Here is a 15,677-nt window from a genome sequence, read left to right on the forward strand (position 1 = left end):
TTTTTTAAGGTTCGAACAGGCTTTTATTACCAGTTTGATCAGTAGTGTGGTAAAAACGAAGGACACTTATTTTTGGATCGCTCTTCAAGATCAAAATAATACAGGAGAATACACTTGGAAGACAGCAGGGCAGAAATTGGAGCCGGTGAAGTACACACACTGGAACACACGTCAACCCCGTGAGTAGAGGGCCCTGTCACACCACTTCTCCCTCCTGGTTTCTTTACCCCCAGATTCCATCCACCTTGTGGTCTACCTCCTTTGAATCTTCCTGAGTGTTTTCTTAAGGCATAAATCAACTAAAACAATTACCACAGGTTCTCAGGGGGTGATATATGGCTGATCGTTTTTAGAAATATAATCCATATGAGTCATTTGACAAGTTCAAGGTATAAATTCATTGCTCAAGATCACACATGCCTTTATTAGCAGAAGTCCAGTTTCTCCCTCCTAAAATCTCTTTCCCATCCACCCTCATTGTCTAAGAATCCTAGGGGCTTACTCAATCCAGAAAAGTCCGTTATACCTCAAAACAGAGTGAATGGGCACATTTGAGCACATCTAGTATGTTCATAGTCAATGCCAGGTGACTTTGCTGTGAAATGTTAGTTAGCTAACATTCTTGCTAGTCCATCTCCTCCATGGATTTCTGTGGTACCTTAGCCGGGATTTCAGTTACAGGTCTATTAATTCTTCACTTTTTTATGCTCAGCTCTGGATCCCAAAGTATGAAACTGTGCCAGAGAAGCTAATGGTTTCAGCCACAATCTACACTAGAACCAACCCCTGCAGACCAAACTTTTAGGTCACTGTGTTAATCTTAGGTCACCAACCTTAGATCCAACACACCTTTATCTCAGTGTGAGCATTTGGATGCCTTGCTCCCTTTCTTGCCTTTGGATCTCCAACAAGCCTACCCCAGACAACAGGCAATAGGTTACCTTCAAATCTGTATCTGGAGGAAATGAATTAGAGGCCTCAAGCTCTTCCCTGAGGAAAGATAACTATTATTATAATATTATAATAATTGCTATTATATATCAAATATTTAACAAAAATTAGAGGACTAAATACTAATTAAAGGATATTTTTAGACTGGTTCATGTAGATTAAAAGTAAAGGGATAAAGATATTATGCTAACATTAATCAAAAGAAAGTAAAAATAGCTATATTAATTTAACACAGAGCAGACTTCGGAACAAGAAAAGTTTCCAGGGATAAAAATGGACATTACATAAAGATAAAGGAGTCAGTGCTAAGAAGACATAACAGTCCTTAATGTGTATGTACTTAACAATAGAATAGCAAAATATATGAGGGAACAACTGATAAAACTGCAAGGAGAAATAGGTGAATCTACTATTATAGTTGTATATGTTAGCACCCCTCTGTCAGAAATGGATGGGTCCAACAGACAGAAAATCAGTAAGGACAAAGTTGAAATCAACAGCACCATCAATCACCTGGATATGACTGATTATCTATAGACTGCTTCATCCAACAACAGCAACCGCAGATTACACATTCTTCTTAAACTGACATGGAACATTTGCTAAAACAGACTGCATTCTAGGCCATAAAACACACCTTAACAAATTTAAAAGAACAGAAGTTGTACAATGTCTGCTGTTAGTTCACATGAAATTGAACTAGAAACAAATAACAGAAAGATATCTGAGAAAATTCCAAAATACTTGGAGATTAAGCAACACTTAATTAAATGAAAATACACTTGTGAGATGTAGAGAAAGCAGGGCTTAGAGGGAAATTTATAACACTGAATGAATATATCAGAAAAGAAGAAATATTTAAAATCAGTAACCTGATTTTCCACCTTAGGAAACTAGAGAGAGAAGAGCATATTGAATCCAAAGTAAGTAGAAGAAAAGAGCACAAATCAATGAAATTGAATACAGAAAATCAATAAAGAAAATCAAAGAAACCTGATTCTTTGAAAATAGCAATGAAATTAATAAGCCTCTAACCAGTTTCACTAAGAGAGGAAACACAAATTACTAATATCATAAATGAAAAAAGGGACATCACTATAGATCCCACAGACATTAAAAGTATTTAAAAAAGGAATATTATGAGCAACTATATCCATAAGTTTGACAACTTCCAATTCTTTTAAAGATATAATCTGCCAAAACCCACAAAAGGAGAAATGGACTATCTGAATAAGACTATATCTATTAAGAAATTGAATCAGTAATTCATAACCTTCCAAAACAGAAAGCAGCAGGCTCGTATGGGTTCAGCTAGTGAATTCTACCAAACATTTTAAGTAAGAAATTATACCAGTTCCCTACAACCTCTTCCAGAAGTTAGAGCAGAGAGACTACTCTGTAACTCATTGTATGAGGGCAACATTACCCTACACCAAAGTCAGAAAAAGACAGTACAAGAAAACTACAGACCAATATATCTCATGAACATAAACACAAAAATCTTAACAAAATCTTAACAAATTGAATTAAAAATGTATAAAGAGAATTTATACACTTCAATCAAGTGGAATTTATTCCAGGTACACAAAGCTGGTTCAACATTTAAAAACCTATTAATGTTTTCCATCACATCAACAAAAGAAAAATCACATGATCATATCAATAGATGCAGAAAAAGCATCTGACAAACTTCAATACCCATTCATGTTAAAAACTATTAGCAAACAAGGAATTGATGGGAACTTCCTCAACTTGATAAAAAACATCTACAGAAAACCCAGATATCGTACTTAATGGTGAAAAACTAGCAGCTTCCCTACTAAGATTAGGAATAAGGCAAAGATGTCCCTTATAAGCCCTCTTTTAAACATTGTACTAGAAGTTCTAACTAATGCAATAAGACAAGAAAAGCAAATAAAAGTACACAGATTGGAAAGAAGGAAATAAAACTTTGTTCACAGATGACATGATTGTTTATGTAGAAAATTAGAATAAAAAATTCCTCTAGCTAATAATCAATTATAGCAAGATTGCAGGATATAGGATTAATGTACAAAAGTTAATTGCTTTTCTGTATATCAGCAGTGAAAAGAGGAATTTTTAATTGCAACATATTACATTAGCACCCTTCAAAATGAAATTTTTAGGTATAAATCTAACAATATGTATAAGATCTATAAAGGAAAACTACAAACTTAATGACAGAAATCAAGAAGAAATTAATAGAGAGTTCATGTTCATAAACAGAAAGACTCAATATTGTCATGATGTCAGTTCTATACAAATTGACCTATAGACTCAAGGCCATTCCAATAAAAAAATCAGCAAGTTATTTTGTGGATACTGACAAACTGGTTCTAAAGTTTATATGGAGAGGCAAAAGACCCAGAATAGCCAACTCAGTATTGAAGGAGAACATAGTCAAACAATTGACACTATCTGACTTCAAAAGTCATTAGAAATCTACAATAATTAAGACAATGTGTGTGTGTGTATGTTTAGTCACTGAGTCACATCCAACTCTTTGTGACCCCATGGACTGTTGCTCCTCTGTCCATGAGAGTCTCCAGGCAAGAATACTGGAGTGGGTAGCCATTGTCTTCTCTAGGGGAGCTTCCTGACCCAGAGATCAAACCTGGGTCTCCTGCACTGCGGGCAGATTCTTTACCATCTAAGCCACCTGGGAAGCCCAATTAACACAATATGGTTTGGCAAAAAAAGAAATAGAAATCAATAAAACAGGATAAAGAACCCAGAAATAGACTGACACAGAATAGTCAACTGATCTTTGAAAAAGAAGCAAAAACAATACAATGGGAAAAACTCTTTTTGACAAATGGTGCTTAGGCAGTTGGATATCCACATGTCAAAAAAAGAAAACATCTAGACACAGAGCTTACACCCTTAACAAAAATTAACTCAAAATAGATCATAGATCTAAATGTAAAACATAAAACTTTTACACTCCCAGATGATAACAAAAAAGAAAACCTACATGACCTTAGGTATGGTATGACTTTTTAGATACAACACCAAAAGCAAAAATCCATGAAATAAATCATTGATGAGCTAGATTTCATTAAAACTAAAACCTCAATAAAACTTGTGCTGTGAGAAAGATAATGTCAAGAGAAAGAGAAGACAAGCCATAGACTGGAAGAAAATATTTTTTACAAAATAATCACATCTGATAAAGGATTGTTATACGAAATATACAAAGTACTCTTAAAACTCAACAATAAACAAAAAAACCAATGTAAAATGGGACAAGAGATCTTAAACAAAGAAGATATATAGATCAAACGTAAGCAAATGAAAATATGTTCAACATTATACATAAATAGGAAATTGCAAATTAAAACAACAATGAGATACTGCTACACACTTTTTGTTTGCTATTTAGTCGCTAAGTAGTATCCAACTCTTTTGAAACCCCATGGACTGCAGCCCGCCAGGCTCCTCTGTCCATGGGATTTCCCAGGCAAGAACACTGGAATGGGTTGCCATTTCCTTCTCCAGGGGATCTTCCCCACCCAGAGATTGAACCCATGTCTCCTGCATTGACAGGTGAGTTCTTTACTACTGAGCTATCTGGGAAGCCCCTTCACACTTACTAGAATGACCAAAATCCAAAACACTGACGATACCAAATGCTGGCAGGGATTTGGAGCCACAGGAGCGCTCATACATTGCTGGCAGGGATGCAAAATGGTATAGCCACTTTCAAAGACAGGTTGCCAGTTTCTTAAAAAGTAAACATACTTTTGCACTCCTTGGTGTTTATCCAAATGAATTGAAAACTGATGTTAACACAAAAAACCTGCATACAGATTTTTTTAATAGAAGCTTTATTCACACTTGCCAAAGCTTTCAAGCCATCAAGATGTCCTTTAGTAGATGAGTGAATAAATAAACTGTATCACATGCAGACAATGGAATATTATTCAGTGATAAAAAGAAAGGAGCTGTCAAGTCATGAAAAGACATGGAGAAAACTTAAATGTATATCACTAAGTGAAAGAAGCCAATCTGTAAAGGCTGCATACTGTGTGATTACAACCATATGACATTCTGGAAAAGGCAAAACTATGGAGACAGTAAAAAGACTAGTGGTTTCCAGAGCCTTGGGGAAGGAAGAGTTTATAGGCAGAGCACAGAGGATTTGTGATGGGGGAGGGGGGGGTGTGGTCAGTGAAACCATTCTATATCATACCACACTGGTGGACATATGTCATTATACATTTGTCCAAATCCAGAGAACATACAACAAGAGTGAACCCTAATGTAAACCATGGACTTGGGGTGATAACGATGTATCCATGTAGATTTTAATAAATGTACCATTCTGGTGTGTGAGGGCAATAGTAGGATATATGGTGCATGGGGTATAAGGGAAATCTTTACTTTCCACTAAAATTTTCTGTGACCTTAAAATGCTCTAAAAATATAGTTTAGATTTTTAAACTGTACTTTAAAAATAAGCATGTGAGGTGAAGGTAAGACAAATTAGATTCTTGTATATAACATCGCTTTAGGAAATTTGTATAGACTCTGGTAACTGCATAGCTCTAAACAAGAAACATCACAATTCATTCAATAAACAAACTTCTCATTCTACAAATTTATGAATGTTTTTAAAATACAGAGAATAGTAAAGTTCCATGTCACAGTATTACTGGAAAAAAAAAAACAGGTATCATTTCTAATATACCTTGGAATTTTGTTAGGAATATCTATACCTGTCAAAATAAATTAATACATTTTGAGCAAACAAAATTCTTAGTTTTTAATGCTATCTTCCTTGGGGCATATTTGGATGTTTAAAATTTGGAACTGAAGCAGAACTCCTTGTCATTCATAAGTTTCTGCTGTAATTTATTTGAGTGGCACCACTCTTTTTCTTTTCCCTGAAGCAAAAATAATATCGTGATGCTCAGTTTGGCTGCTCCGGCTGATTGACATTGAGTAAATTGTCTCTGAATAAGATGAAAATGTAAATCTTTTTTTGAAGAAAATAGCAATGTAAAAGCCTCATGTTTCTTTTTTTCTTTTAAATTGCTATTTGCAGAAACACCATCCTAAATCACATTTTTTTCTCCGCCTGTTACAAAAGAATCCATTAGCTTGGTCCTCATGTCAGAATCTTAATCCAGCCCAGACTGACTATATATATTGACCACTGAACAAGAAGCCTGCAGCTTTTTATAAACTCAACAAAGACTCTGTCCTTATGTCATATCATCAAAATATTCACTCTATGGTGGAATCATAGTTCTGCCATTTTATCAACCTTGTATTATGCCCACCAAATAGCATAATGAACCACCATCTATATCCATGACCCAGTGTCATCAATTATCAACCCACAGTCAATCTTGTTTCATCTATATTCTCACCCTCTCCTCCCATTTCCCATATTTTTTCATAGAAATCCCAGATATCATATCGTTTCACCCATAAATATTTCAGTATTAGCTCTAAAAGATAAAGACTCCTTTTTTAGAAACATGAATATAATACAATTATCACAGCTAAAAGTAATTAACTATAATTTCATAGCATCATAAATCTTCAGTTAATGCTTGAATTTCTAAATGATTCATAACCATTATATAATGTATATTATGGCTTGTTTGAATAAAGATTAAAAAAAAGGTGCGTACATTGTAATTAGTGGATGGATCTCCTAAAGTGTGTTTTCCTCTCTAGGTTTCCCTTTTCCTTGCCCCCTGTCATTTTTTAAAATTTTATTTGTTGATGCAAGTGTGTTGTTTGTCCTGTAGTTTCCTGCAGTCTGGACTTTTTGATTATATCCCCATAACACACTGAAAATGTGTTACTCTATTCTTTGTATTTCTCATAAAATTAACATTTTTATTTTTAAAAAGTTAGAGTCAGAGACCTGATCCAAATCATAGATTCTTATTTTTTTAGAAAGACCATTTCATTTTCTCACTATTTGCAAGTTAGAAGCCATTAATGACTGATGCATTAATGAGTTGATTGATTCATTAGGGGCTTCTTCATAGCTGGGATATTTCTATTAAGAAATAATTTCTTGCTATCTTTACTAAAACAACAGCAAAGCGACTATGGCATTCTGTATATTAAGAGAAGTAACCATTCAGGTAAAAACAGTTTTGATCCATACTAACTAGTACTACTGATTAAAGAGAGAGATGATGAATAGGGCCTTTCTCATTTAGGGAAAAGCTAATGCATTAGAAACCTAAATGTACCTTGTATTTATATTAAGGATTCAATATATATGGATTCAATATATTAAGGATTCAATATATATGGATTCAATATATATTGCTATAAATGATGAAAGGAAGCAGGTTAATCTATCCTTTAAGGTATTCAAAAAAGCCTTTCCAAATACTATTAGAGCTTCACAGGTGTTTTATAGAAAAAAATAAAACGGAAATCACAATTTTGCATCCATCCATAACTCAGGCTCTGTGAAAAAAGTTGTTTCTTTATCTAGATACCACTGTGAGAAAGAAGTGCTTCACTCACAGGATAACTCCAAAGTATTGCCCCCAATTGTCTCAAGTCAATGGAAATCTTCTGTCAGTGACAAGGCGAATGGGATTACAGTAGAGCAGGTCAGATCTATTTTCTTGAAAGTGCCCTATACATGGCAAGGGGGACCCTATCCATCCAACAGATAGATAATTATCCATTTTAAGTCTCATCAGAATCCTGAAATGAACCAACACCTAAATGAGAATGAACAGCCTAATTTCTGAGTACCCTTTTGGTATTTTCATATCTTTTTATAAGTATATAAGTAACTGTCATACACACTAAAATGTGATAGTAGATTTCAAGGAAATACTTTGGGTTCACAAAGGAGAGAAGTATGACCAGGGGAAAGAGAAGACTCCATGGTAATGGAGGAGCATAATTAGAGGGGAAGTTTCAATTATTCATTCAATAGTTATTTATTGAATGTCCACCTCCTCTGCACCTTGACATTATCTCATGGTAGACTCAGTTAAATCTGGTTTCAAATTCCAGATCAACCCTATTGAACTATTATGTGGCCCTAGACAAGATACTACACCTCTGAGCCTTGGTTTTTCCATTAGCCAACTATAGACACTAATATCCACCTCAAAGAAGTTTTTCAAGTTAAACAGGGAAAAGACCATATAAAATGCCTAATGTGGTCTCAGGCAGATAAGCAGAACTCCATGAAAGCTCACCTTTCCTGACCCAAAAGCTTCACTTTTCTCCATGGAGAAGAAGAGAGAGATGAAAGAAGCCTGAGCAGAAGACTTGAGATTAAGGATGTTAAAGGGTTGCTGCAGGCAAGGGGAAATAAGCAGATAGGCGCAAGTAAAATGATTGTCTAAAGGCCCAGTTATGATTCCCGCCTGCCCCGAGGCCACACATAGATTCGGTTTGTTTGTTTTCAGGTATTTGGCCAGAGAGGTGAAAGATGGAACTTTTCCCAGGTTGGTTCAATTTGCTATATGGCTAGATAATGTTGCCAAATTGAAGGAACTAGAATAGTGAATTGGAATTTCTCAATTGACTGAAAGTGTTCCCATTCATGTTTGATGGAGAGAGGAAAAGCAGGTAGAGGGAGGCTAAGGCAAGTAAGGAGAATCAGCTCAAATGTCAGATTCACCACTAAGGGACAGAAGAAATGTTGCCCTTGCCCAATGGGAGATGAGTTACCAAATTTGAGAACAATTAGTCTGGGAGAAGAAACACCTGTGCTCTTTCCCACACCCTACCCTTGTTATTTGGCTTTACAAGCATCCTCACAACATGAGGTTATAAATTTGGTTTATCTCTTTCTTAGCCCAGTCTCCCCTTATTATACCACTTCACTGCTTCCTTGGGGCTGAGACTCTAAAATTTAGGTCAAATGTCCCATTAAGTTAACCATTTTAGAATACCAATAAAACCCCAGCAGTACTTTTTATCTTCATAGCAGTTTGCAAACATCTCCTTCTTCACTAATGAAGAAAAGTTGAATATCTAGTGTTTAAAACCAAAGCTATTTAATCACTGTCTGATGTGGGAAAGTAAGACAAAATGCAAGACCAACAAAAAAGTATATTGCATTTTAAACTTGCTGATTTGAGCTTTTAAAAATTCTTTGAACACTCAGGCAGAACTTGTGCCACAAAAATCCCAGCTTTTATAATGAAAACAGCCAAAATAAAAATAGAAGCAACATCTTAGGAATGGTTCTAGCCCTTTATATCTCTCACAGGGCTTCTTAATACATTATTTTATTTTTATTTATGAAAATCCATAAGAAGAAAAGGAATTATTGCCCTCGTGTTTTAGACACAGTCTTTTGTGTTTAATTAACCAGTTTGAGGTTTGAGTTACTAAATATTTGTGCTGGGACTAGAACCCCACACTTTAGGCACCAAGTCAAAGGCTGCTGAGAAGAAAGGATGGAGGAGTCAGGTGAGAGTTGTGTGTTTCTCCTGCTCTTTCAACCAGAGCAATTCTCTCCATAGATATATTAGGTTTTTGGCTTCCACGTGGATTTCCACAGTTCAATTTCATTAGAATTTCATTGCACAGAGCAGGCAGCATCTCCACTATTGTTCATGACTCAGCTAAACTGTGAGCTGCATTCCCAAATTACACTCAACAGGCCTCCAATGCTCCCTTCTTGGCAGGGGCAGTATGCTGTACTCTGTCCCCTGCCTGGCCCCCCCACCCTCCATCATGAACACCAACTAGTTCCTCTGGCCAGTGGAGTCAACTGATGGCCTTTATATGGACCAACTCTCTCTCTTGACTTCAGTTTCTTCTACTTGTCATGCAATCATGTTTACTTGTTTATGACTGGTCATTTTCACCTCTGTGGGTTTCTGTGACCATCACCGTGTGTACATACGTAAGACTATGAGCTTCCTGCTGGTGCCTAACACAGGGTGGTGCACCCAGGTATGACTGAAGACATGAACACTCACGCTTTAGCTTCCTTGCTCTTTCTCCTCTTTCACAAACACGTTTCCATTTCTCTAGGAGGGGCTCTTTGTACATCTTCCTCTGTCTTCTTCCTTCTCATTCCACTTTTCATTATCCCTCTGTTTAGCCTTTTTATTCGTGTGCATGTGTGTGCTAAGTCACTTCAGTCTTCTCCGACTCTGCAACCCCATGGACTACATAGCCCATCAGGCTCCTCTCTGTCCATGGGATTTCCCAAGCAAGAATACTGGAGTGGATTGCCATTCCATTCTGTAGGGGATCTTCCCAACCCAGGGATCAAACCCTTTATCTCCTGTTTCTCTGGCACTGCAAGCAGATTCGTTATTGCTGAGCCACTGGAGAAGCCCTTCTATCAGCATAAAACAACACAAACATGGCTGGCAAGGATAATGCCAATCACCCTGTATCTACAGAAATTGAAGCCATGACTTCTGAAGGGAAATTCAGCAAGACAAATATCTAGTGCCAAGTAACTATACTTTTTAAAGTGCCTTTAGTTTAAGAATCATCACAAGTCTTCATATGCTTCATCTATAATCATTTACTTTTTTACAAGCACCCCTTGAAAACTCTTTTCTCCTTTTAACATCCTCCAAAATGTAGCTCAAATGTCTCTACTTGCAAATACTTTACCGATGTCCTGAGGCAGACTCCATCACCCTTTCTGAGGTCTTCCCACAGAAATGTTAACGCACACCGTTACTATAGCACTTCACACAGTATGTCTGCTACAATTAATCCTTTATTTGTTTGCGTCTCACACTCAACTATAAGAATTGGGTTTTGAAAAAAAAAAAAAAAAAAGAATTGGGTTTTGTCTTGTCCTTTTATCTCAATCAGCTAATAATATACAGCCTAGTCTGGTATTCTCAGGTGGCTCAGTCAGTAAAGAATCCACCTGTGATGCAGGAGACATGGGCTCAATCCCTGGATTGGGAAGATCCTCTGGAGAAGGAAATGGCAACCCACTCCAGTATTCTTGCCTGAGAATCCCATGGACAGAGGAGCCTGGCAGACTATAGTCCATGGGGTCACAAGAGTGACTTAGTGACTAAACCACCACCACTGGTATGTAGATGTAGATAAACAATTTTGTTGTTGTTGCTGAATGTTGATTTAGTTCATTGAATGATCACTCCGGATTCAAGAAAAAAAAAAGCCTCATTTTTACTCAATTTTTGTTCTATTTTTGGAGGGGATTTTCTACTATTCACTGAAATTTGAAGTGTATTTTTCAGCTACCATATGAGTTGTATACATTTGATGACAAACCTGAGAATCTTAACCTAGAAATTGTTTTTACGGGAAAATATGCTTCATTTTCCAGTATGTTCAAACATACACAAAAGAATAAAATGGGGCCTGCCCATAACAAGATGGTTTTTCCCTGATGTCTGCCCCCACTGCTGCCCCCAGAATTTCACCCCATTTGGAATATACTTCATTCTCCCATAGTGAGGTGAGGTTCTCTGTTGAGTACCTCACACACTGCCTGACTCCATCATCGATGTATTTTTCCCTGTTGAATCAATTTCTCAGAGGATCAGCACCATGCATTTTTCATTGCTAATTTTTCATAGTAGTGTTTGAAAGCACAGTGTACAGGGTAGCTGCTCAATAAATTGTGAGTTAAGATTTCCTCTGCACAGTTAAAAAGCCCAGTAATTCAAAGTAGAGGCATGTTGGCATTTGATGAGATATGAGGAATATTTTCGGTCCCACATTGGAACAGCACCTGATTGCCCATCATTTGCCATCTGAGCTCAAAATGCCCAAATTTCAGGCTGCATAGTCTCTCTTCTCTCACTTTTCGATCTACTATTCTTTTCTCCAGAGATGAAGAGAAATGAGATGATCATGCCGCTAAAGCATCCTTTTTCATCTTTATTGTTCTGGTCTGGGTGCTTCATTACAAGATGTCAATTACCCAACACTCTAAAGAGCTGTCTTCCAAGCACAAAATGTTCTAGTGGTCCGGTAGTACAGTGTTGCTTTCTGCTTTTTAGGCTACAGTGGTGGCTGTGTTGTCATGCGAGGGAGGAGTCACCCTGGTCGCTGGGAAGTGAAGGACTGTAGACACTTTAAGGCGATGTCCCTGTGCAAGCAACCAGTGGAAAATCGGGGGAAAACCAAGCAAGAAGAAGGATGGCCCTTTCACCCCTGCTATTTGGATTGGGAGTCAGAGCCTGGCCTGGCCAGTTGCTTCAAGGTAATGTGAAAGTTACATGGGCATTCTCAATGGAACCAACATTATTTCAACTTTGTCCGTGTATCCTGAGTTCCTTTATTCCAGAACAGTGCCTGGCAGACAGCAGGCAGTTAGTATTTGTTGGCTGTCTCCATCCCTTCAGTTATATTCCAAAATAATTTTTAAGTCAAAGTGTTGACAGATCCTGGTGACACCAAGGCCTCCTCATGAGGACTGATATTAAGGCTCCAGTCAATATTATTCTTATTGCCTACAAATGGACAAGGCAGACACTCACTGGGTATGGAAATGGTACAATTCCATATTGTCTGTAAGCCAATGAATAAAGTTCTTATTATGGAATAATGCCATTCTGCTGCCAAGAATAGCTTTGGCAGCTTTTGATGATCAAAAGTTTATGTATATATGTTTTGTGTGAAGAAATGTCTTTTTGCAAATCATCTTCAGATCCTAGATTTAAGTCAGTGTCTATTATCTTCTCAGAAATATATTTTTGAAATATGATGTTCTTGTTTGGCGGCTTTATCTTTGGTTCATCATATAAATAGATATTTCCAAAATGCTGGGAGAAAGTTCTTCTCTGGCACATGGGCACATGAAGAGCAGAATAGAGACAGCCTCTGTCTCTAGAAATATTGCAGTCTCATAAATGGCTTGTGAATGCACTCAATTTACATGTATACATGTCTAATCCTACATTAAATTCATGGAATAATGGGCCCAGGAGTAACCTCACAGAGCAATAAGTTAAACCTTGGAAATGAGTATACTGCAGCATGCAGTGAGATGGGGTGATTTACCCAAGATCACAATTATTTATTGACAGAATAAATTCCTGGTGTTGGGACTACCTGTCCAGTGCTTTTTCTACTACACATTACCCTGATACATCAACAAATATATGGTGTGTTTGATAGGCATAGCGGTAGGACTTATGAATTTAAAGTGATTTGAAAAAAGGTTCCCAGAGGAGGTGAGTTTTGACATATAATTTAAAAAGACGGAAAGTCTTTGCTGTGGTCCATGGGACTGGGAAGGCCATTCATTCTGGTCTCAGCAAATTAGAGCCTGGTGAAGCCTGGCTGCAGGGTGCCCGCCTGGCATCAGAGACTCAAGCATAGCATCAGACAGTTAAAAATGAGGAAGGTACAGAGGTCTGGGATCTGAAGCTCTGGCTCATTGGCTCCTCACACTTGACCTTAAATAAAGTCAAAAGCATACTTTCCATTTGACCGACTTCTTCATGCCACTTGGAGGACAGCTGAGAAACAATTTAGGTACAGCTAAGACCCAAAGGCCCTAGAAATATAGGTGGCACTAGTGGTAAAGAACCTGCCTGCCAGTGCAGGGGACATGAGAGATGCAGGCTCGACCCCTGGGTCAGGAAGATACCCTGAAAGAGAGTATGGCAACCCACTCCAGTATTCTTGCCTGGAGAATCCCATGGGCAGAGGAGCCTGGTGGGCTATGGTCCATGGGGTCACAAAGAGTTGGACATGACTGAGCATATAAAGAGCACACAAGACTCAAAGCCCTAGAAATATACCTGTCTTGGGTTTCAGGTCTCATTTCTCATTTCTTCCCCTGAGTCAGCCAGATTCCTTCAGCCACGGAATATTGGGTCTAATCCTAGCTCTGCTAGTCTGTGGCTGTGTTGACCTGAAATTTGTAACCTGAATTTGTAACCTGAAATTTGTTGACCTGAAATTGTAAATTTCTCTTAGCCTGACTCTCCTCATCTCTTGACAAACATTTTACTAAGGTACAAGCATATACCAGTCATAGGATATTTAGGAGGGGGGCAAAAAGAATTCTTATGGAGGAAAAGAGTCTTCATCATATCCTCCTCATATCTTTGTTTTGAGAATAAAATGATATAATAGTTTTTAGACAAGTAGATACATTTTAGTTCAATAAATGTTATTTCTCCTTTCTCGGTCAAGCCTTTAATGTAGAATAATGACAACAATTATATTACTGTAATCCTTTTGTCCAGAGTTAAGCAGCCTTATGTTATTTATTACTGTGTCAACCTTTTTCCCTTTTTCTATACAGGTATTTCACAGTGAAAAAGTCCTGATGAAAAGAACATGGAGAGAAGCTGAAGAATTTTGTGAAGAATTTGGAGCTCATCTTGCAAGCTTTGCCCATATTGAGGAAGAGAATTTTGTGAATGAGCTTTTATATTCAAAATTCAATCGGTAAATACTTGTTAATTTTGAAAAATTGCAGTCAAATATTTTGTCTCCCAGTGATGACTTCTTAGGGTTGAGTATTCCAAATATTTGGAGTGTTTGGGATATTCAAAACCTCAAGTATTTAAGTTTAAAACCAACAAGCAACTAGTTGTGAGAGCAAAATACATACTTAAAATTTTATATTTATATTGCACTAAGTTCTCATTCCATAAAACAATGAACAAAGTAGTGGTTGTTTTGATACTTGAAATCTTTTCTGTGTGCCTCATAACAGAATTTTAGAGTTTTTCTGCCAAGTTCAGAAATTACCTATCCCAGTGATTTTCCAAGTGTTATGTGAAGGTCTGAAGGGTCCTGAACCCCCAGAGCAGAAGTGATATCTGAGGGTCTGGAACGTCCTGAACCCCCAGAGCAGGAGAGGTCAAGTGGGCAGTCAGCTTCTTGTTCACTGACTCGAGTCACGAGAGTAGGTCCAACCGACTTCACTTCCAGGTGTTTTGTATGCAAAAGGGATCCGTGTGAGATTTTGTTTGAAAAAAAGAAAGTCTCACTAATTTTTAAAAAAAATCCCAATCCAACCTTCTAATGTTACATTTGAGGAAAGAGGCATTCACTTGTTCGCATCCATCTTGCAAGTTTACAGAATCTTCAATTCTGTGAAGTTAGAAAATCAATCAAATTTAAATTTGAAGAAACATAAGAGGTCTTGTGCTACCTCCAGTCCAGTAGGGGAATTTCTTCTACCAAATGCCTATGGCCATCTACCGTCTACATAATTCTTTTCAGTTTCAAAGTGCTCCTTACTTGGGATATAATCCATTCCATTGTTGGAGGCTAGTTTCAAAGATCAACTTTGTAGTAAGCCAGAGCAATACAGATCAAGTCTACTCAATTTTCAAATATTTGAAAACAGCCATCATGTTCTCTTTTAGCACGCCTTCTCATTCCTTGGCCTCTTACTGTAGAATATTCTTGTCTTAGCATGTATTTTGGGAATGTCTTCTGTGAAAGGGACACTACTATATGCATGAAAGTGAAAGTGATAGCCGCTCAGTCGTGTCTGACTCTTTGTGACCCCATGGACTGTGGCCTGCCAGGCTCCTCTGTCCATGGGATTCTGCAGGCAAGAATATTGGAGTGGGTTGCCATGCCCTCCTCCAGGGGAATCTTCCCAACCCAGGGATCGAACCCAGGTCTCCTGCACTGCAGGTGGATTCTTTACCATCTGAGCCACCAGCGATGCATGGGTGGCTGGAAAATGCAACAGATGTGACACAAAATCCTACCCCTGAGGATGCTGTGGTCTGAGAGGAGGAGGGGTGGCACACTTTCATTCATTTATTTTA

At 37.6% G+C, this 15,677-nt stretch overlaps 1 protein-coding gene across 2 annotated transcripts in view; it reads left to right on the forward strand.

Annotated features, from left to right (window-relative positions):
• The window catches only part of PLA2R1 (phospholipase A2 receptor 1), a 122,883-nt gene that overhangs the window by 64,024 nt on the left and 43,182 nt on the right, over positions 1–15,677 (forward strand). For both annotated transcript variants that reach the window (XM_043894828.1, XM_043894826.1), the window contains exons 11-13: positions 10–179; positions 11,931–12,133; positions 14,189–14,334. In XM_043894828.1, the coding sequence (XP_043750763.1) occupies positions 10–179; positions 11,931–12,133; positions 14,189–14,334 (519 nt within the window). The remainder of the gene's footprint in view (positions 1–9; positions 180–11,930; positions 12,134–14,188; positions 14,335–15,677) is intronic.

The sequence above is a fragment of the Cervus elaphus genome, chromosome 33, assembly GCF_910594005.1.
Source record: "Cervus elaphus chromosome 33, mCerEla1.1, whole genome shotgun sequence".
NCBI lineage: Eukaryota > Metazoa > Chordata > Mammalia > Artiodactyla > Cervidae > Cervus > Cervus elaphus.